We start from the raw sequence: 20,868 nt of genomic DNA on the forward strand, positions 1-20,868 counted from the left end.
CCACTGGGGCCGGGACCGGGTAGGGCATGCGGCGTGGTGGCTTCACAGGAAACCCGCCCCTGCCTTCTGGCAGTGGCTACCTCCGTGAGGGTGCAGGGCTGCTGTTCCTACCACTCCCTGGGGGTCCAGAGATAAATGGGCCTGGAGGCGTCTTGTGCCAGAGATCCCAAACGGTCCTGATCCTGAGCTGTGGGGTCCGAGGGTGCTAGGCAGCCCCACTGCAGCCAATAACCATCTTCCCTGAACTCTCAGCACTGCCAGCCTGGCTGCTCAGGGAACTGGATAGGGGTTTGTGCATGGGTGCAGCCTCTCTCTTCCACCCTCCTGCTGCAGCCACCCAGAGCCTCTGCCCAGGCTGCCCTATGACTCCCTTGCACTGCCACTGCTGCCCCACAGGGTGGCCCTGAGGTGGTGATGACTGCAGCAGGGCAAGGCAGCTCAGATACAGGCTCCAAAACCACGTGCATGATTAATGCGTTAAAAGTGTAATGCATTAATTGGTTCTTGCACCAATTATGCACATTAGCGGGGATTAATTGACAGCCCTAAAATTTAAGCAAGATAACAACCATCAATTTAATCCCTAGAGAATAACTTAAAAGCACAAATAATTTATCAAGTGTACCATCAAAAAAGTTCACAAAAAAAAAAAAATCCAGCTTGCATTGGGCAGATCAGCATAGTTCTAAAGCACAGAAATTTAAAGTGTAATATTAAGATTAGACACCGTTTTATTCCCCCCCACCCCCAACAGAAAACAATACTTTTAGGACAAAATAGGCAAGAAAGCAATTTCATCTAGTTTTACAAAACCCAGTGAATTTTTGCAAATCAAACTCAGAATGTCAAATATACATTACTATCACAGTATAGACTTCAAGAGTGTTATGAAAAACAAAGAAGAAAAAGCAGCAACTTACAGTGGCAAGTCCACAGCGACTTTCACGAATTGTAGCGCAGCAACCAATAAGTCCAATAATAAACAGAAGCGTCCCCACAGCTATGATGACGACTGCTGGAATGAGTGTATAGACATCTTCAAAGAAGTGATCATAATCATCATAGGTAATGAAAACATAGGCTCCCACGTAGCACAGAATACCTGCTGCTGCCTACAAAAAACAAAAGATCCTAGTTAGATCCACTACATACCCTAAACTGCATTTTTTTCTCCATAATGCTCTACAAGTGGCTATTTCACAGACAAGTAGCTCAGCAAATGTTTATTCCTATGGCTGCAACCCTCATTGATATAACTTAGGCACTACTTTACTGGTATAGAATGCCTAGTTTGGGGAAAAATGGAAGTTACCCAGTTCCACCTTTAAGAAGTACAACTTCAACCTAGTCTCCACTGTTCCCCATACAGACATACTTTTAGTTAAGGAACAGAGAAATTACTATGAACACTGCAATCCTCCTGCTTCCTTCCTTACCAAAGGCATGTCCCATTAATCAAATCTGAATTGCCCAAACAAGTGATAGCATCTATATTTCCAGATACTGCTGATAGTCTCAGCAAGCTTCTTTTGAATACAACATCAGAAATGTCTTCTTTCAGAGACAAGAATTACTTTGTACTGCAAGCTGCACTGCTTTCTTAGATTTTGATAGCAAACAGCTGAGGCGCAGTATATTATTTATTTCTAGTCAGAATAGAGCACATGCATATAGAGCTAGCATCTTTATCCAGTCAGAGGAAAAAAAATGAACAAGTTCAAAAATTAAAACCAAAAATCCTTTTGTGAAACCTATACACAGTATTATCTTAAAAAAAGAAACCATGAACTACAGTCCACCAAATAAAGGTTATCCTGAACAATATAAACAAAAACCTCAGTCAATGACTACATTAAGGACATGCTGCATATTCACATATCTATAGGACTTAATTCTCAAAAGAACCAATATATGAACTAATCAGTTGGAAAATATAGGAAAATCACTTTACCTATGGATTACCCTAGCTCAGCAGCAGAGGAATGCTAAAGGACTCATTTTCAGCATCACTCCTGCTATTCTATCAATTCCAAACTGGCACATGTATGATGTCATCCTGATGCTGCAGTCCAAATGGAGGAAAACGCCTATGATTTTACAGGCAACTCAGGAAGTTTATTTACATAAAAAGACAGTATACCAAGAACTTCCTCAATCTCTTTCCCAAGAGATAACAAGGAACAACTATATGCTCTGTAAAGCCTCCTTCCTCCCATCCATGTCAGTAAATTCAAAACCCTTAAGTTAAATGGTACATTAAAGTACTTAAAACCGTTAATAGCACTTCCAAGATGTTATTATTGTATTTAATATGCCTAAGGATAAAGTAATTACACCAAATGACTTAACTTTCTGATCAGGTCCCAAGACAGCATCATTAAAGGCAAACCATTTTAACTATCATTCCCAAATCAACAAGTCTGGTAACAGAAGCCACACACCAATAGAAAAAAAAAAACCTCAAAACGTTGGGTTATTAGGCACAACATTTCTCTTAGCCTAGATTGTGATGAACAAAGAATTAGGAACAAGAGATCTATGTGATATCAGCTATGCAAGACTTCAATATTAAAATACAGACGTTCCCTCTCCCAGAACAGTTTCAGAGGCTGTTGCCTGTAGAGAAAATACTGATTTTCATTAAAAAGCATGAAGTCATTTTAATTGCCACATGTCCCCCTGAGTATGAAACCATACTGCTCAAATTCTGAATTTCCTTTAAAAAAAAAGAAAAATCAGGGAAACAGGGTTAGTAAAGAGACCAACTTTAAAAACTAAGCAGAACTACCAAAGTTTTACAAAGCTAACATTTAATAAAGTGAGCAACAAGTAATTCCAGGTGCTGTATCAACCCAAGCTCCCCACCATTTACCTTGCAAATGCTTTAAGCTGCCTCCTTTTACTTGTAGCACAAAAAATGATTGACAATACACAAAAATCCCTTTAAATGCACAAGGAATCAAAGTTATTTCCCTCTTAAATCTTTGAAATGTTGTTAAGTTCCAATTGGTGAAGTAAGACTTTAAATGCAGAATATTCAGAAACATTCAACTGCAGGATTACAATTTGCAGTAGTCTTAAGTAACTATCATGAAGTCAAGACACAGGAGTCAAACTCTAATCCTGGCTCTGCTGCTGGCACAGCAAGTGGCCATGGACAAAATATTTTATCCCTATACCTTTCTATTAGGGCTGTGAGAAATTTTACCGACCTCTTTGTTCCGACACTGTTTCGACCAATTTCAAGGTCAAAACAGCAAAATTGGAATGAAACAAAGGCCATCGAAACAGCCTCAAAACAAAACGAGGCTGGTTAAAACGTTCTGAGAGTCGTTTCGCGTGATGTAGCACCAGCGCGGGGGACTGGGAAGCAACCCAGCTGGGGCTGCCTCCCACCCCCGGCGCGATGTAGCACTGGGGATGGGAAGTCAGCCCAGTTGGGCTGCCTCCCACCCCCCTCCCCCCCTGGCAAAACTCGAAACAGCATTGAAACAGCCTTTGTTTTGACAGAATGGAACGGAACAGCTGTTTCGATTCGAAATTAAATCCGATATGAAACACTGTTCCATTGAACCTCAAGGCAAAATGGAACGGTGCCGTTTTGCACAGCCCTACTTTCTATTCCTAGCTAAAGCGGAACTAACAGAGCTCTTGTGACATCTAGTAAGTTCACATTCATACAACACTGAATATGAAAAGATGGAGAATAGCATAATGTAACCATCCCAAGCGGGGAAAGGGGGGCAGGGGGGGAGAAGAGGCACTCAGGGCAAGGGCAAAAATGAGGCACTTAGCACTAGTTTTATATGCTGTGTGAATCCAATTCTAAATGAATGGCATGTTATGTACCACAATGGAACAAAGGTATGCATATTCTGGGTGAAAAGTGAAGAACCAAAGGGTAACACATTGTTAAGTGTTGCTTAGCAATGAAACATGCGGATGATGTGCCAGTGATGTCATCCCCCACACTTCAAGAGGATTAAAATGCTTGTCAGAAATATGCTATTTTGAAAGGTCCTAAAAGGGAACACACAGCTGCAGCTGTCACCAGGCATGGAAATAGTGCAAATACAGAAGTCAGCAGCATTTGAGAGCCTCTTTGTCCTTCTCTGCTGCTTGTTAGTTTCTCTCTTTTCTCCCACCATAGAAAAATCCTATTTCGTACAAGCAGTGCTAGACTGTATGATTGTGCATTTAAAGAGTCATTAGAGAGTTGAAATTGTGGCTGTATAGCTGTTGTCAATTTCATCATGGTCTCAGCAATTTGTTAGATGGTATAGTTTTCACAGCTTATTTTTGATTTTCACACTAAGATCAGCATTATCTGCACCAGGTGCTTTAAACAAATAAAGGCTAAATGCTGATCTAAAAGTCAATCAAATAGTGCTTCTAAGAGCACATTTCAAGAAATATTCTGAAAGCACAAGTTTCATTACATTAACAAAACACTGATGATTTCCCTGATACCTTTTCACACAAGGCAATAGAGCAACTGACCTGCACAGCTTGTGTCCTTGGAATTGCCGGTGATCCTTTCCTAGAAGGAAAGCTTTTTCCTAACTGGTGTTGTAGCTGTAGGTACTCGAGTTGTTTTTACATTTAGCTTTTAAGCTTTTGTAAAGTTCTTGAGAACAGAACTGTCAAGTTAGTTTGCACAGTCAATAGCTTCCAAAACTTCCTGCTTTATCCGGGTGTATCGAGGTCATGTTGCTGCTTCATGTTTTCTGCAGCTTCTGCAGCTACCTCAAAACATTAGGTATCAACATGTCAGAGAAGGGCCACGAGCTAAAAAAAGTTTATCAAAGCTATACAAGCTTCCAAGCCGTCTACAGAGTCTTAGAACTTTTGAATGGTAAAGTAAATTATGTGGTGTGATTAAAACAAAATCTTTAACGCCCAAATTTGAAGTGATCTCTTAATATATGATTAATCTGAGAAGAGCAACTATTATAATGCTGTGAAGTTTCACTACTTAGCTCTCAAAAAGCTAACTGGGCAAACAACTAGATATTGTAAAGAACCAGATTCTGATTTTTGGCACTCATAACACCAAGAAAGACTTTGTAGTAATAGCTGCAGAAATCAGCAAAATCAGAAAATATTCTAGCACCTTCTCAGCCCCACATTGGCACCGATGTTAGCACTAGAGAGAATTAACAGAAGTTTCTGTTCACTTAAGTCAGATACAACTCAATACATAAGAAAACAGACGTTCCATAAAGCGGTGTCATTTTATCATAGTAATTTTCCTTAATGTAAAACCAGAACCAGTTAAATGTGTCAGTTATATGAACTGTATGTTTCAAAGTTATAATTTCATAAGCATTGCTTTGAAATGTCCAAGGCTTTGTTACCAATTGAACTATTCAACTGCAACAAGCTCCAACACCAACATCATTGAAACAACCTGCAATAAGAGGCTCAAATCTGTTTGCACACCCCTTCTTATCAAGGCACTGCTGACTCAAGTAACATAGAAAGATAAATCCAGAAAAATGCACTGATTAGCCTTGCAGGGAGGGATTTATAAGTGCTACACTTTTATGTATGTTTACGAGTGCACGGAAGAAGGAACTTGGTAAATCAAAAATGATATTGCGCAGCTTTATGATGGAAAGAAATTTCTCGGATGGTACGACAGAGTAAAAAGTCAAATGAATAAGTGGCCAAACACTAGAAAAATTGTTTCCATGTCTTTCTTCTATATAATATTACAAACAGTAAAGGGCATAATGCAAGGCTGACAAGAAACAGGCTATTTAGTATATAATTAAGTAATTTTGTTCCTTCAGAACTAACCAAACTGCCCTAGCTTCTTTGAATTGGCCTCCTCAGCACTCTGCTGCTTGCCAGAGACTAATAGGTTGTAACAGGGTTTAAAATATTCCTTTTCCTTTTTACCTTTTGCATACACCAAGGCATTAAAACCTAGAACTGGTGAAAGATTATTAGAGGTTGTAAGACCTTACTCTGAAATTTGTTCAATGCATCTTGCAACTAAGCTACTTTGCAGGCCTATGCATGAGCTTCTGTAGTAAAATCTTCACAAAAAGTTTCTCATACAAAACAGCTATTTTTTAAAGCAACTGTTTTCTGGACAAAGGGCAACAGAAAAGTAGAACTTGAGACGACTTGTGCTGATGTTAGTTTAGGTCAGACTGCTATTTCACATAGACTTCTTCATGGTAATCCCCCAATACATTTGCCCAGTACAGGTCAGAACACCCTAACAACAGAATTTGTTTTCTCAGGGCACACCTAGGCAGTTATGTTAATGATACATTTATCTGTGCGAGGCACCTATACTCTGAGGCCAGAATGGAGTCCACCAAAAGGATTTCCTGAGAGAGTCCTGTTCCGAGTGGTAGCTTGTCCCTTTGAATCAGCTGTATGTTTGTTCATTCTGCAGCTTTAAAAAACAAGTTTAGAAAAAGTACATTCGTGAACAAGCGAGGGAAAGCATGTAAAAGCATATGCACTGTTAAAATATGGTAGCAACAGTTAATTATTTTTTGGGAAAAGTTTAGATCCCTGGAAGTTTATCAACCCTACTACTTTACCTATCATAGGTAGAGATGTTTTGCATTGATTAAAACCCCCCGCAGATGGTCAAATAGGTTTATCATTCTATTACTGAACCAAATGGATCAAGATTTACACAGAAAGCAGCTCTGGAAGTTTTGTAATGCACTTTGTTAACTCTATACTTGACTATGCATTTTGAACAACTTAAACCTGATACTAAAGCTGTATCAAGAATTAAATGATTTTTCCCCACCAAACAGTCCTTCCTTCAGCAACAATCACTGTCCCCATTGGCTTTTTTTAGCAGGATTCTCAGGATCTCTCATCTTGTTTGCTATTTCTTCCTTTATGTGGATCAGCACAGTATTCAAGTTTCCATTTGTCTATAATCTCTTGACAACCAAACCTACTTCCATGTTCTCAAATAGCATGTGTGTAAGAATAACTCTAGCCTATCGTTGTCTCCATCTGAACTGATCTCTCCTTTCTGGTGTTCAGCCAGCAGCTCAAATTCCATCTATTAGAGCTGTTTTCTTCCACAAAATGACAGTGCAACCATCTTTTCCACCCCATCTCAGTGTAATCTAACTTGTGTACCCTTTTTATCCAGGCTTACCTTCCCATGCTATTGCTGCTAAAACCCTAGCTTCATTTTTGTTATACAACCTGAGTTACTGTAACAGGGATTGGCAATTATTTTGGCTGGTGGACCACTTAAAGAGTTTTGGCGAGTTGTTGAGAGCCTCACAAAATCTTTCAGAACATATCATTTTAACAAATTATAGATAAAAGCAAACCGTATAACAAAAGTTTTACTCTTGTATAATGGGGGAGGGGTGCTTGCATGCTAGGTCCCAGAAGCCAGCTTGGGTGGGGTGAAGCACATGAGTGCATCTGCGGTCTATCCCCACCCCTATCCAGCCCACTGCTGCCCCCATGGTGCTCCACACACAGGCGAGCGCATGCCATGCTCCTGCCTGCACCTATCTTGCACCCACCAATGGCAATGCCCCAGTCCTGGCCAAAGTGCACGGCTTCCTGGCAAGGCTGCCTTCCACCCGCAGGTGGCTGCTCATTATGCTGGATGGTTAAGTAGAAGGCAGCTAGGAGATGGAGCTGAAGCTCTGCACACTATGCCAGGAGCTGCCCAGCTGCAGCTCCCCCTCCCAGCCTTGGCTATGCATATGACCATGCTACCCACTCCCCAGAGTGGCACAGCAGGGACAAGGAGGAGGAAGAGCCAAGTAGGACCCAGGAGACTGCAGCTGCAGCACTGGGCATGCTGCATGGGGCTGGGGCCAGGGCAGTGCTGTCAGCAGGCACATGGAAGGCACAGGCAGCAGTGTGGTGCAGGCTGCCCCAAGTAGGGCTTGCCCCATGGTAAGAACCACAGGGCAGCCGTGGGCCAGGTAAAAATCAATCAGTGGACCAAATCCAGCCTGTGGGCCATATTTTGCCCACCTCTGTACTATAACTTGGAGGAGTATACCTACTTGGCCCGCACTTGCAGGGGGGCAGGTAGAAAGGCCAAAGCAATTACGGAGCTGAGGCTGGCAACAGAAATAAAAGACAACAAAAAGTCTTGTTTTAGGTATGTAGGGAGTAAAAGGAAGGCGCAGGCCAGCATAGGGCCCCTACTGAACAAGAAGGAGCAATTAGTGACAGACGGGGGGTGGGGGGGACACGGACACACAAGGCTGAGTAATTCAATGAGTTTTTTGCCTCAGTGTTCTTGAACAAGGGTCAAGGTAAGTCTCCCAACGGGTTCTTAGTTGGGCAGAGGGACACCAGCCCACTAACTGTTGGTGCAGAGTCACTTGGATGGACTGGATGTGTTCAAGTCAGCAGGCCTGGACGAGCTGCATCCAAGGGTACTGAAGGAATTGGCCAATGTCATAGGAGAACCACTGGCATGGCTGTTCCAGTGCTTGTGGTACTCGGGTCAGGTCCCGGAGGACTGGAAAAGGACCAATGTGGTTCCTATTCTCAAGAAGGGGCGGAAGGAGGATCAGAGTAATTATAGGCCAATTAGTCTTACCCCTGCCCTTGGAAAAGTCTTTGAAAAAATTAAGGATCATATTTGTGGGAGTCCAGCGGGAAAAATAAAGCAGCACGGCAACCAGCATGAATTCGTAGCAGGCAGATCATGCCCGACTAATCTGGTTTCCTTTTATGACGAGGTCACAAAATGCTTAGATGCAGGAGTAGAAGTGGATTTTGTTTACTTGGATTTTAGAAAGGTCTTCAATATGGTATCTCATCCCATTCTCATAAATAAATTAAGAGGCTGTGACTTAAATGATTACACAGGCCAGTGGGTGGCAAAATGGCTTGGGGGTCACACCCAGAGAGTGATGGTGGACAGGTCAGTATCAGCCTGGAAGAATGCGGGCAGTGGGATCCCACAGGGCTCAGTCCTTGGACCTGTACTCTTCAATATCTTCATCAGTGACTTGGATGTGGGTGTGAAGTGTACTCTGTCCAAGTTTGCAGATGATACTAAATTGTGGGGTGAAATTAACACAACAGAGGGTAGGGAACAATTTCAGGCAGACCTGGACAGGTTGGAAGAGTGGGCAGTACACAACAGGATGCAGTTCGACAAGGACAAATACAGAGTGCTGCACGTAGGGCGTAAAAATATCCAGCATACCTACTGGCTGGGAAGTGACCCTCTCAGCAGCACAGAAGCAGAAAGGGATTTCAGAGTCATAGTGGACTCCAAGATGAACATGAGTTGTCAGTGTGTTGAAATCATCAGCAAAGCTAACCGCACTTTATCACGCATCAGCAGACGCATAACAAACAGAACCAAGGAGGTGATACTTCCCCTCTATGCAGCATTGGTCAGACTGCAGTTGGAGTACTGAGTCCAGTTTTGGGCACCATACTTTAAGAAGGATGTGGATAATCTTGAGAGGTTCCAGAGGAGGGCCATTTGTATGGTTAAGGGTTTGCAGGCCAAGCCCTGTGAGGAGAGACTAAGGGACCTGGATCTCATCAGCCTCTGCAAGAGAAGGCTGAGAGGTGATCTTGTGGCCGCCTACAAATTAATTAGGGGGTTGCGAATAGGAAACGGAGATGCTCTGTTCACCAGGGCACTTCTTGGGGTAAGAAGGAACAATAGTCGCATACTGACAGAGAGCAGATTTAGGCTGGACATCAGGAAGAACTTCTTCACAGTAAGGGTGGCCAGAATTTGGAATGGGCTTCCAAGGGAGGTGGTACTCTCCCCTTGCCTATCCAGCCTTCTCTTAAAACCCCCAAGGTATCTGAGCCCAGCACTTTTTCCTGCCCAGGACAGGGGAGAGGGGAAAAAAAAACAACAACAAAAAAAACAGACTCAATCTGTTGAGGTCACATCCAACCCTAGCATCTATGAATCTATAACCTTCTCTGACCTTCCAAATTCTCTTCACCAGGCTATACAGACCATCGCTCCTAGAAGTCTAGCTGCTTTGTTCAGCTGTTCTGACCTCAGATTCCTTCACCAACAACCTCCACTTCCACTGCTATTTTCCTCCCATAAATACTCCTTTCAGTTTTCTTATTGATCCCTTCACTTCTCATCCCCATACCAGCTACTACAAGCATTCATTCACTTGGCTGAAGAAAGCAGTTTCCTAGCATATCAGCTGCCCACCCACTTTAGTACAGGCAGTCCTCAGACTTATGACGCAGTTTTTAGGAACCAACTGTGTCGCAAGTCAAAGCATTGCAACTCAGAAGCCATTTTCCTCAGAAGGAAACAATGTTATAAACGGGGGATTGGTTCCTGAACCAAGACCTGATACTCTATTTTCACCAATTTTGTACTCAATCAATTACAGATGAGTAATATAGCTACATTAATGTAGTTATATTGTAAATAGCAATCATATTGATTTGGAAGGACTTTTTGAAAGACTCTTGGCTAGAGTCTTCTCAGGATTACTGGCTGCAGGTTTTTCTGGAGTCTTGTCTACTTTCTTAAAGAAAGTGTCCAAGGAAGTTTGGACAGATGTTCTCCAGGGAGGTGGGTGATGCAGTGAACTTGTTCATTGGCATGGCTTCATGTCAGATCAAGCATTGTAAAGTCAAAATTGACGTCATAACATTGACACAGGGCATCAATTTATAAACATTGCAAGTGTGAAACGTTGCAATTCGAGGACTGCCTGTACTCGCTTGTTCCCAAAAAAGGTTTCTGCTTTAATCACATGAATAAGCTTAACTCAGTTGTCTTACACAACTGTTCATAGGGCCTGTAACTTGATCTGATCATTTATTGTAATGATTCTCAACAAGGTGCTGCAGTACCCCGAGGTGCCTTGAGAGCCCTTCAAGGGTAGTGAATGGTGCTATACAATTTTAGTACTGTCAAATGTGCAAGCCTGATTCACAAGTTAAACCTAGAAATTTCAAATAGGAACCCACAATGCTAAAAACCTTCTGACTTGTGGCCTTGGAGTTTTCTGCAACAGAAAAAGGGATCTATTATTTTTCTGCCATCAAAAATGAGTGAAAACCAAGAGCTGGCATGTACCAAGGGGTGCCTCAAACCTTAAAAAGTTGAGAATCACTACTCCATTGTTTCCAGATCACAGCACGGAAGAATCCTCATACGTAGCACAAGGAAAGTTTGCCCACAGCATGGCAACAATTTAGCTTCCCACTATTCAATATCAAAGATGGCTTTCCGATTAGTAAACTCCATCAAAAACTATAATCCCCATTAAAACTAAAAAATTAAATGCTCCTAGCACCGGAGATTTAGTATTGTTTCTTAAGAATCTTTTCAAGACATTAAAAAACCCCAATGGTTTAAATTTAATCCAAGTCCTAGAGTAGGCTGCTTGCACTGGGAAGTTAGATGTGGTCCAAGAAAATAATTTCAGTTGAATAATTCCTGTTGGGTAGCCCAGTGACTAATCAGTCCATTTTAATATGCTCACTAAATGATACTTGAAAATTGCCTGATTTGAATTCCCACAGGCAGTTCAGACATTTCTCAAGTTACCACCACAGGACAGGATTTTATTTAGCCAATTCATAAATTTGGCAAAAGACAGCCCCCCCTCATCCTGTTTAATTCAACTTTTCAGCAAATCCCTTATTTTATTATTTTCCCCTAAACCTTATGTCCCAGCTTCATATTCTTTATTATTTATGCAGCATTTGAATTATTGCATGATTTAAAGCCACGGGATAAACTGTTTTTGTTTCTCTGCAACATGCGCTTGGATGCTTTACAAAGAGCAGGGTTACCAAAACTGTTCCCACGATTTTCTTTTAAGAAAACAATATTCCTGCAGAATTAAGCTAATGGCTGCGACGTGTTTTACAGCAGCATTACCCACACAATGTTGGATAAAAATAAGTATTTTTTAAAACATTTACTACAACTTTTAAGAAAAGAAGAGGGAGAGATGATTTAATTTTCAGGGACACCTGTAGATAAGGAACAGGCAGGTGAAGAGGAGGTAAGTGGGAATGAAGTGTTACTAGCAACTAATCTGAGAGCTCCACATCTAATAGCTCCAAGTCATTTGCCTCAAGATTTGTGTACTTTCGTTACAGCAATATGAATGCAAGGACCATACCACAACCCCCCCAAACAAAAATGAGGCATTATGCTTTGTCTTTCAATACTGACTGCATCCTACTATTCAATCTTAAATGTTTGCATATAAGATACTTCCCTTGCTTTTTTCCACCTTAGCCTTATTTCTTTCAACTCAATGAAAAGTAGTTGCATAAGCCACTATTTCCCTTAACTCCTAAAATATCCAAGTCAAAGGTCAATAAAATGCATCACATCTTATTCTCTGGATATTACCCCAGTAGGCTTATTTTCCTTTTTCCTGATTATTTTGATTGTTATTATAAACAAAAGATATCTGAAAATACAAATTGTTATTTTCAGATAAATTTCTCTCTGATCATACACTTTTATTCCAACTATTCCCATTTATGGGTACTTGGCCTTAAAACTCTCATCTATTCTGATCCACCTAGTCTTTGGGGTTTTTTTCCTGCTTTTATACAAGAGCCCCTCAACTACAGTTTAGTATGTTTCCCAATTGCATTCACAATTAATCACTTCAGTATTAATCCCACTGATCACCACAAGCCAACATAAAATAGAATTTTCTTTTATAAGAGATGCTAAATGCAAGCTCTGAAAGCAGCTAGTGCTGTCCTAAATTTCCTTTCAAGAATTTTGATAGATAAAATATTTGAAGCTAGATGTTGTCTATCTGCAAATTCCTTCATAACCCCTCTCCTCTCACAACATCCCCCCTCCTTAAGATTTTAGCATTGCTTTTTAAAAGCTTTTAAAAAGGGATTTCAGACTGTTGGTTGCACCTCACTTCACCTGGTTGAAGTATCTTGATAATCTTAAACAGACAAGGTCCTTTGGGTAAATATGATCTCTTTTATTAGACCAACTAAATAGTTGGAAAAGTTGTTCACTGCAAGCTTCTAGGCACAAATGCTTCTTCAGGCATAGGGAGAGTCTGCTGTTTGGTGCTCTTGTGGATGGAATAGAAGCCAATATAACCTTGGGACTTTTAGGACTTCATCTTTCTCCCTCCAACATGTCTTCTACAAAATTGATCCCCACCAGAGAACAATAATAGCATGTGAAGTCTATTTTTTCGGTCTAAACTTTGTGGGAAGGTCAAATGTTAATATTACAAGTTATGCAATAAGCAAATAGTGTTATAATTAACAGCTACATAATATCACTGCATACCAAGATGACATCAACACGCTACTTGTATTTTGACTTTAAAATAAAGCATCATCTGTTTAAAGTAAAACTGACTCAAAAGCCACATCTGAATTCTGGGGTATAGGCTGTAGTCATGCTGGTCTAAAGACATAGGCAGACAAGGTTTTTTGGGTAAATCTGATATCTTTACTTTCCAACTATTTAAGTTGGTTTAATGTTTTCTTTGCAGGCTTTTGGGTACAAATACCCTTTGTCAGGCTGAGGAGCATCTGCAGTTGATCTGTGTAAAGAATAGTAAAGACACCAGAAGCCAGTATGAATTCTTGCTCTCTGTTACTAAAGCCGAGGCATATTGTGCAGGTATCAAGCGAAAGGCCTGGAAGGAGCATGAAAGCTCATGACAATCAGTACATTCAGGTGACTGCAGGACAGTAGAACTTGGTTTGATTTATTAGGAGAAAAAACAGAAATCCCAAACACTAAAAATGTTTACATTCAATTATTAAAAAAAACCCCAAATAGTTAAAGAAGAATTCAGAAACAGTACAAGAATAATATGAAAGCAGCAGCAGAACGATCAACAAGTAAAAAAAGATGGAGGCTTCCAATTATTTCCAAGGTATTTGTTCAAAGGCATTTTAAGAAAAGGACAGAGGTCTTATACTATGTACTAAAAACCCTAGGAAAATTACTAAGCAGCAATTCTAACCAGGATGCCATGGCACCTTGGTGTGCCTTGACATCCTTTCAAGAATGTCTCAGGATGCTACACAAAACATTAGCACTGTTAGATGTGCACATGATTCACAAGATAAACCAAGATTTCAAATAGGAAGCCCTAGTATTAAAACATTCTGATCTGTTATGGTCCGAGTTCTCTGCAATGGAAGACTTGCTCCATTATATTCTAATATAATAAAGGGCTTTGTCTGTCTGTCCGTGCGTCTGTCTGTAACGCTTTTGGGCAACTGCGCATATGCCGCAGAGGATGGGTGGCAATTGGCTGTGGGGACTCTGCCTCAGACAGGGAGGTGGGAGCACCGCTGCTCCGCAGGAGGCAGAGGCAGATGGGGGGGGGGGGGAAAGGAGCCATCATGGCTGCCACCTCAGGCAGAGGAAAGCTCCACTGCTCTGCTGGAGGTGGGGCAAGGGAGGGAGCTGCCACCTCCTCAGGTGGAGGGAAGCCCCACTGATCCACAGGAGGAGGTGGAAACAGGAGGTGGGTGGGGTGGGGGAGGGAGTCACCACGCTGAACGAGGTAGAAGTGGGATCATTTACATGGCCTGCCACAAGGGCTGGGGAGGCGCATGTAAACACTCCCTGAAATGCACAGTCATTCATGATGAGCAGTAGGCTAGTTTTTGTAATAAAAATTAAGTGAAAAACTAAGACCTAGCATTTTCCAAGGGGTGCCTAAAGTCTAACAAGGTTAAGAAGCACTGATCTAGAGCCTTAGCAGAGAAGAAAAATGGGCAGAGTCCCTGGTGATCATAAACAAAGCTTGCTTGCAAGCAGAACTAATAATTATTAGGTGAAGAGTTGGAGACATTATCTGTTGGCAGACCACCGACTAGATTCTAGGAACACTAGAAAGATGATCAGTGTACCCAGTTACATTGGAATGCATAAAAATGACTGGTTCATATCGTTTTTCAGTCTTCAGAGACTGAGTTCAGTAGTTGGTTGTGCCTTATTCTAAGAGCTTGTAGACACTTAAATGGGGTTGGGAGTTAGAGCTGTAAAAGTGCAACTATACTATGCCTCCCCTTTCCCACTACAGTGGTTACAACTTGTACAGGTCTGGTTTTACCCATACAGTTTAAGCTAGTTCCTAAAAAGGAATAAGCTAGAGGACTTGTCAATATTACCACTCTGCATTACAGTTTTGCCTTTGAGGGGTGGGGAAGTAAGTAACTGTTACTGATTTATTCTACAAACAATTTATTAGAGGCTAGCATTTAAATGAAGTGTTAATACATTAAACCTGCCCAGTTCAATACGCCTGAATTGAAGTGGTAGAAAATAAGCCACAAATGGAATGAAATTAAAATTACCCTAAAGTAAAAACCAAACCAAACTACACAAAAAAAACAACCCTTATCAAAAGCTCTGTGGCCCAATGCAAATAATTCATATTTAATTCCAGCAGTACATGATGGCATTATTCAAGATGAAGTGTGTCACAACGTCCCTATTTTTGTTCTGCTTCAATCTTCAGAACAAGGTATTTTCAAAGCTCCCCATCATATGACATGACAGTTTAAGTCTGTTCAAGCACAATAACTCTTTAAATGCAGCTTCATTCAGAACAGTCTTTACCATCTCAAAAGCAGCAAAAAAAAGTAATTAGCAGTTTCACTGTCAAAACTGAAAGACAAAGACATAAATGCTATCAGAAAGGCATACATCTTCCTTATCAAGAAAGTATTGCCTTCAGCATAGTAACTTGATGAGCTTTGTTTAGTTTGTCCTGAATATGCAGTTCTATCACATTTAATACAAGTTACCAAACAAGAAAAATGTTAAAGAAAACATTAGTGGTGGCCTGTGCAACACATTCAATACTGTCACTGATATCAGCTGATTAGAACATCTGGCCATTTATTGTGTATGCACACGCGTGTGTGCAGTATTGTTCATTACAAATCTGAAAAATACAAGACCGCAGAACACTGTGTCTGAAATTTTATGACAAGGAAGTCTCTACCCTTTTCACAGACAACAAAAGCGGGGGGGATAACTTTACAGATGCAGTTATTCTAAATATCCAAGGTTCAAAAGCATGACTTTAACCTTGTTTAAGAAGCCTAACAATCTCAAAATACATTTTGGATGATCCAATTTTTCCACAATTACCATGAACTTCATGGATGGCTAACAGTAAAGGGAAATTTTATTATGTAGTATCACCAATTATCTCTGTTGCTGCAATCTACTGGTAAGGTCTCAGGGAAAATCTGGATGAGCTAATTAATAAGCCTGGAAATACATACAGATTATGCTCAAAAGACAACGATGCTATGGAACCTACTACATGGGCAAGAAGGCCATTCCTCAGTATTAAAGTATATTTGGAGGCTGGCCCAGGCAACAACAAATGAGATGTGTGATGGGGAAACTGCCACCGTCCCCCCAAAAAAACACCCCTGAATTTCTTTTTTCCTTTTCCAGCCTTTAAAACTGAATATTCAGCTATAAACCCCCAAAAGTATACATGAAGGAAGGTAATTCCACATCTTTCCATGTGGACAGTATGAACTATAACATCAATCAGTAAACATGGGATATTTGATTAAAAAAAAAAAAGTTTTTAAAAGACCTGCCCTCCTCTAGGCAATTCAGCATTAATCATTAACAAAAATCACCCTGAATGCCCTCCCATCAAAATATATTACCAACCCTAGAGAACAAGCTCCCTGTAATAAAAAGATTGCAGACATTTTCATTTCTACTGAAACATGCTCAAGTTAGTCTGAAACCACAAACAGCACAAAAAAAAAAAAAAAAAAAAGAAAGAAGAAAGAAAATCGCAGACAATGACTTGTTATCTACAGAAAAGAATCTCTACACACCAAGCACCGGTGTGCGACTCCCGAGCAACCTGAACTATTCCTAAAAACATGTTTCAAGAGCTGCGTACTTAAATGAGATTGGTTCAAAAACCCTCCCCACCCCCACCCCCAAATAAAAATTGTAAGACACTGTCACAACTTGGGATAAGGAACCACACAACTGAACAGAGTTGAGTCTATTGTCGCCTGCAGTTACTCCTGTTTATTTCATAAACAAAAACAATCTATTTTGAGACCCACACTAGAAATAGTTACAACACAATCACTTGCCTACTCACAAGCAAGTATAAGCCAATCTCCTAAAATAGCTCTGAAGTGCCCTGTAGAAACCATTCACAACTAAGTAACTGGCACACAAAACCACATACCCAGAAAAACCACTCTGCTCCAAACGCATTTCAGCTAGAGAAGCGCTGTCGAAGCGCTGCACGCGCCTTCAAAAAAAATCCCCAGAAGTCCTCATTTGCACAGCTCCCATTTATTATTCCCTCTAAACTGCTGCCTACGTACGTGCTGCGATGGGACGTTGCTGCAATCTCCCACCTGTATTTTGTGGAACTAAAGTCATTCTAAAAATATTTAGATGAGAAATATTTCTGGGTAAAAAAAACCAAAAACAAAGCAAAACAAGCCAAGCCCCCAACAAAAAACCGCACCCACTTGCCGAAGCCCAAACCCCAACACTAGGCAGGCAGCGCGACATGTCATCCCAACCCCAGCCTCCCCCTCGCAAAGCCGCGGACTGCTCTAACGCGAGGGACCAGGAGTCCCTCGTGACCCTAATCCCAAGGCTGCCCGCGGGGGAGCGTCGCGCTGGGGCCCGGCGGACCCGGCTCCCACCGCCCCCCGTCTGGCTGCACCGCGGCCCCCGGCCCGCAGCGCCCCGCTCACCCAGAAGATGAGGTTGAGGAAGACGAGGACAGTCTTGGACGAGGTGATGCCGCACTGCCCCATGGCTGCCGCGCCGCCAGCTGGACGCTTCACGTGACCGGCGGTCTAAGATGGCGGCGGCGGTGCCGTCACATGAGGGGAGGGACCTAAGATGGCGCGGCCTGGCCTCTTAAAGGGGCCGCAGCGAGTCAGAAACATTTCGCTACCGCTGCACGTGTAGTGCGTTTGGTGCTGTGTTCTCCTTTTCTTTCTTGGAAGTAAACATGAAGACCCCTTGGAGTCTGCTTGTATGATAGTGCTAGTGGTGATTTATGTTAGTATGAGATTTTGTTCTCTTATGTATTTTTGATAGATTTCTAATTTAAAAAACAAACCAAGGTTAGAACACCCGCAGGCCCCCCCGTGTAGGATGTCAGGGCAGGGGGAGCTGCCAGGGCCCTGTGCTTGGCGTGGCGGTCCTGGCCCTGCCCCGGCCACGTGTCTCCGCTCCGGCCCTGCAGTGGCGGCGCAGCCTGAGGGGTCTGTTGTGGCAGCCCCAAAATGGGGGAAGGGGAAAGGCCACACCCAAGAAGGCAGCCCTGCCCAGCAGGAGCAGGCTTGACCCTCTGGCTTTAAAGCTCCGGGCCCTGGGCAGGCCCGGCTGCCGCCATCGCCGGGGGCCTGGCCCAAGGGGTCGCACCTGCCCCTGCAGATGCTTTCCCCACAGAGACGAGCAGCAGCGCCACCCGGGGCCTCGTAGTTGCCACCCTTCTACCTCGGGCGAGTCGTTGTGGCTGCAGCTGGAAAAGGCTGTCTGGAAAGTGCGGGATAAAGGGACGTCTGTGGAGGGCAGGGACGCGGGGGAGGGCTCCCAGCTGAGCCCTTCTCTTTGAGGGAGCTCAGGAACCTCGGGGGCTGGAACAGCGGGATGGCGACCCAGCATTTGCATTTGCAGGATCAAAGACGCTTGTCCCAGTAGTGCAACTAGCGTGGTGTGAGCAGGGCACCAGGCCTGGGTGCTGGTATGGCCTTCTCTCCCAGGAGTCTGCCACAGCAGAAGCAGTCCTGTGCCGCTGCTGGCCATAGGAGCCAGGCAGGCACAGCCCCATGCCCAGCAGTGTATCTGGGAAAGAGGATTGTGAAATGATGCCTGCTCCCCAGAGGCTTTGCCACAGGAGTGGGTAGGGAAACAGGGCACCAGAAGCAGCCCCCACTGCTGCCTGTCCCCCTGTATATTGCAACATCCAAATACTGTGGGCCCTAAGGCCCACCCAGCTAACTAACAGCCCTTATTGTATGGGGGGGTAATGGATGAATGCTACAACAAAATACTTGGGACAACAAAGGCAAAAAACAGGACAGGAGTGATGTGAGAGTCAAAGGGTCAAAACACGAAAATGAGTGTGCCTGAGGGGGACACCGAGCAGAGCCCCCCCGCGCCGCACTCACCAGTGCTCAGAGGCATCCAGTGGATGCCCACTGGAGCTCTGCCCAGAAACGTGCACAGACAAATGAGAGGAAGGAGGAGGTTGACCAGGAGGCCCCAGGACTTGGTGGGGCTGTGGATGGGGTGACCAAAAACAAAGAGGCGGGGGAGAAATTCAGCCAGAACCTCAGGAGGGGGTTCTGGAGGTGGAAGTGGAAGGGCTGTAGCCTGGCGCACTCGAGGGTCCCGTGCGCCAGGGTCTCCCCCTGCCCACAGAAGGGGCAGGAGACCAGGGTGTCTGTGAAACTTGCCAACATGGTGTTGGCTATGGGGGAGGACCTGGTGGGGGAGCTGCACTTTTGTGGTCACCTTGGGGACAGTGACCACCAATCAGTCGAATTCACCATATGGTGTAGGGTTGGTAAGATAACTAGTAGGGTGGAAGTGCTTGACTTTAGGAAGGCTAACTGCAGTGTGCTTAAGAGTCTAATCTATGATGCACTGCAGAATAAGAGTATTGGCGAGATGCGAGTCCAGGAAGCGTGGTCATTTCTAAAGGAAGCGATCCTTTGCAGGCAGAGGGAAACTATCCCAGCACGAGGGAAAAGGGGGAAAGGAGCCAAAAAACTTCCTTGGCTAAACAGGGAAATCCAGGGGAGCCTAAGGGTAAAAAAAAAGGCATATGGACGGTGGAAGCAGGGGGAAGCTACCAAGGAGGTGAATACCTATTTGGCCCACACTTGCAGGGAGGCAGGTAGAAAAGTCAAGGCAACTACACAACTGAGGCTGGCAACACAAATTAAAGACAACAAAAAGTCTTGTTTTAGGTATGTAGGGAGTAAAAGGAAGGCACAGGGCAGCATAGGACTCCTACTGAACAAGAAGGAGCAATTAGTGATGGACAGAGGGGACAAGGCTGAGTTATTCAATGAGTTTTTTGCCTCAGTGTTCCTGAACAGGGCTCAAGATAAGTCTCCTAATGGGTTCTTAGATGGGCATCAGGGGGACACCAGCCCACCAACTGTCAATGCTGACTTGGTGCAGAGTCACTTGGATGGACTGGATGTGTTTAAGTCAGCAGGCCCAGATGAGCTGCATCTGAAATTACTGAAGGAATTGGGCGGTGTCGTAGCAGAACCACTGGCACGGCTGTCTGAGCGCTCATGGCGATTGGGTCAGGTCCCAGAGGACTGGAAAAGAGCCAACATGGTCCCTGTTTTCAAGAAGGGGAAGAAGGAGGATCCAAATAATTATAGGCCAGTCAGTCTCACCTCCATCCTTGGAAAGGTCTTTGAAAAGATCCTATTTGTGGGAGTCCAGCAGGAAAAATAATACAGCAGGGCAACCAGCATGAATTCGTAGCAGGTAGATCATGCCTGACCAATCTGGTTTCTTTTTTATGACAGGGTCACAAAATGCTTAGATGCAGAATTAGAAGTGGATGTCATTTTCTTGGATTTTAGAAAGGCCTTCGATACAGTATCTCATCCCATTCTCATAGATAAATTAAGAGGCTGTGACTTAGATGTTTACACAGTCCGTGGGTGGCAAATTGGCTTGGAGGTTGCACCCAGAGAGTGGTTGTAGATGGGTCGGTATCGACCTGGAAGGATGTGGGGTCCCACAGGGCTTGTTCCTTGGACCTGTACTCTTCAATATCTTCATCAGTGACTTGGATGTGGGTGTGAAGTGTACTCTGTCCAAGTTTACGGCCAATACTAAATTGTGGGGTGAAGTGCACACTCCGGAGAGTA

General features: G+C 43.3%; 1 protein-coding gene across 1 annotated transcript in view; it reads right to left on the reverse strand.

Annotated features, from left to right (window-relative positions):
• The window catches only part of TSPAN3 (tetraspanin 3), a 40,218-nt gene extending 22,357 nt beyond the window's left edge, over positions 1-17,861 (reverse strand). The window contains exons 1-2 of the mRNA XM_006029381.3: positions 17,710-17,861; positions 921-1,112 (exon numbers count right to left, since the gene is read on the reverse strand). Of these exons, the coding sequence (XP_006029443.1) occupies positions 921-1,112; positions 17,710-17,772 (255 nt within the window). The 5' untranslated portion in view covers positions 17,773-17,861. The remainder of the gene's footprint in view (positions 1-920; positions 1,113-17,709) is intronic.
• Between the last annotated feature and the right edge of the window lie 3,007 nt (positions 17,862-20,868).

This window comes from Alligator sinensis, unplaced genomic scaffold, assembly GCF_000455745.1.
Source record: "Alligator sinensis unplaced genomic scaffold, ASM45574v1 scaffold319_1, whole genome shotgun sequence".
NCBI lineage: Eukaryota > Metazoa > Chordata > Crocodylia > Alligatoridae > Alligator > Alligator sinensis.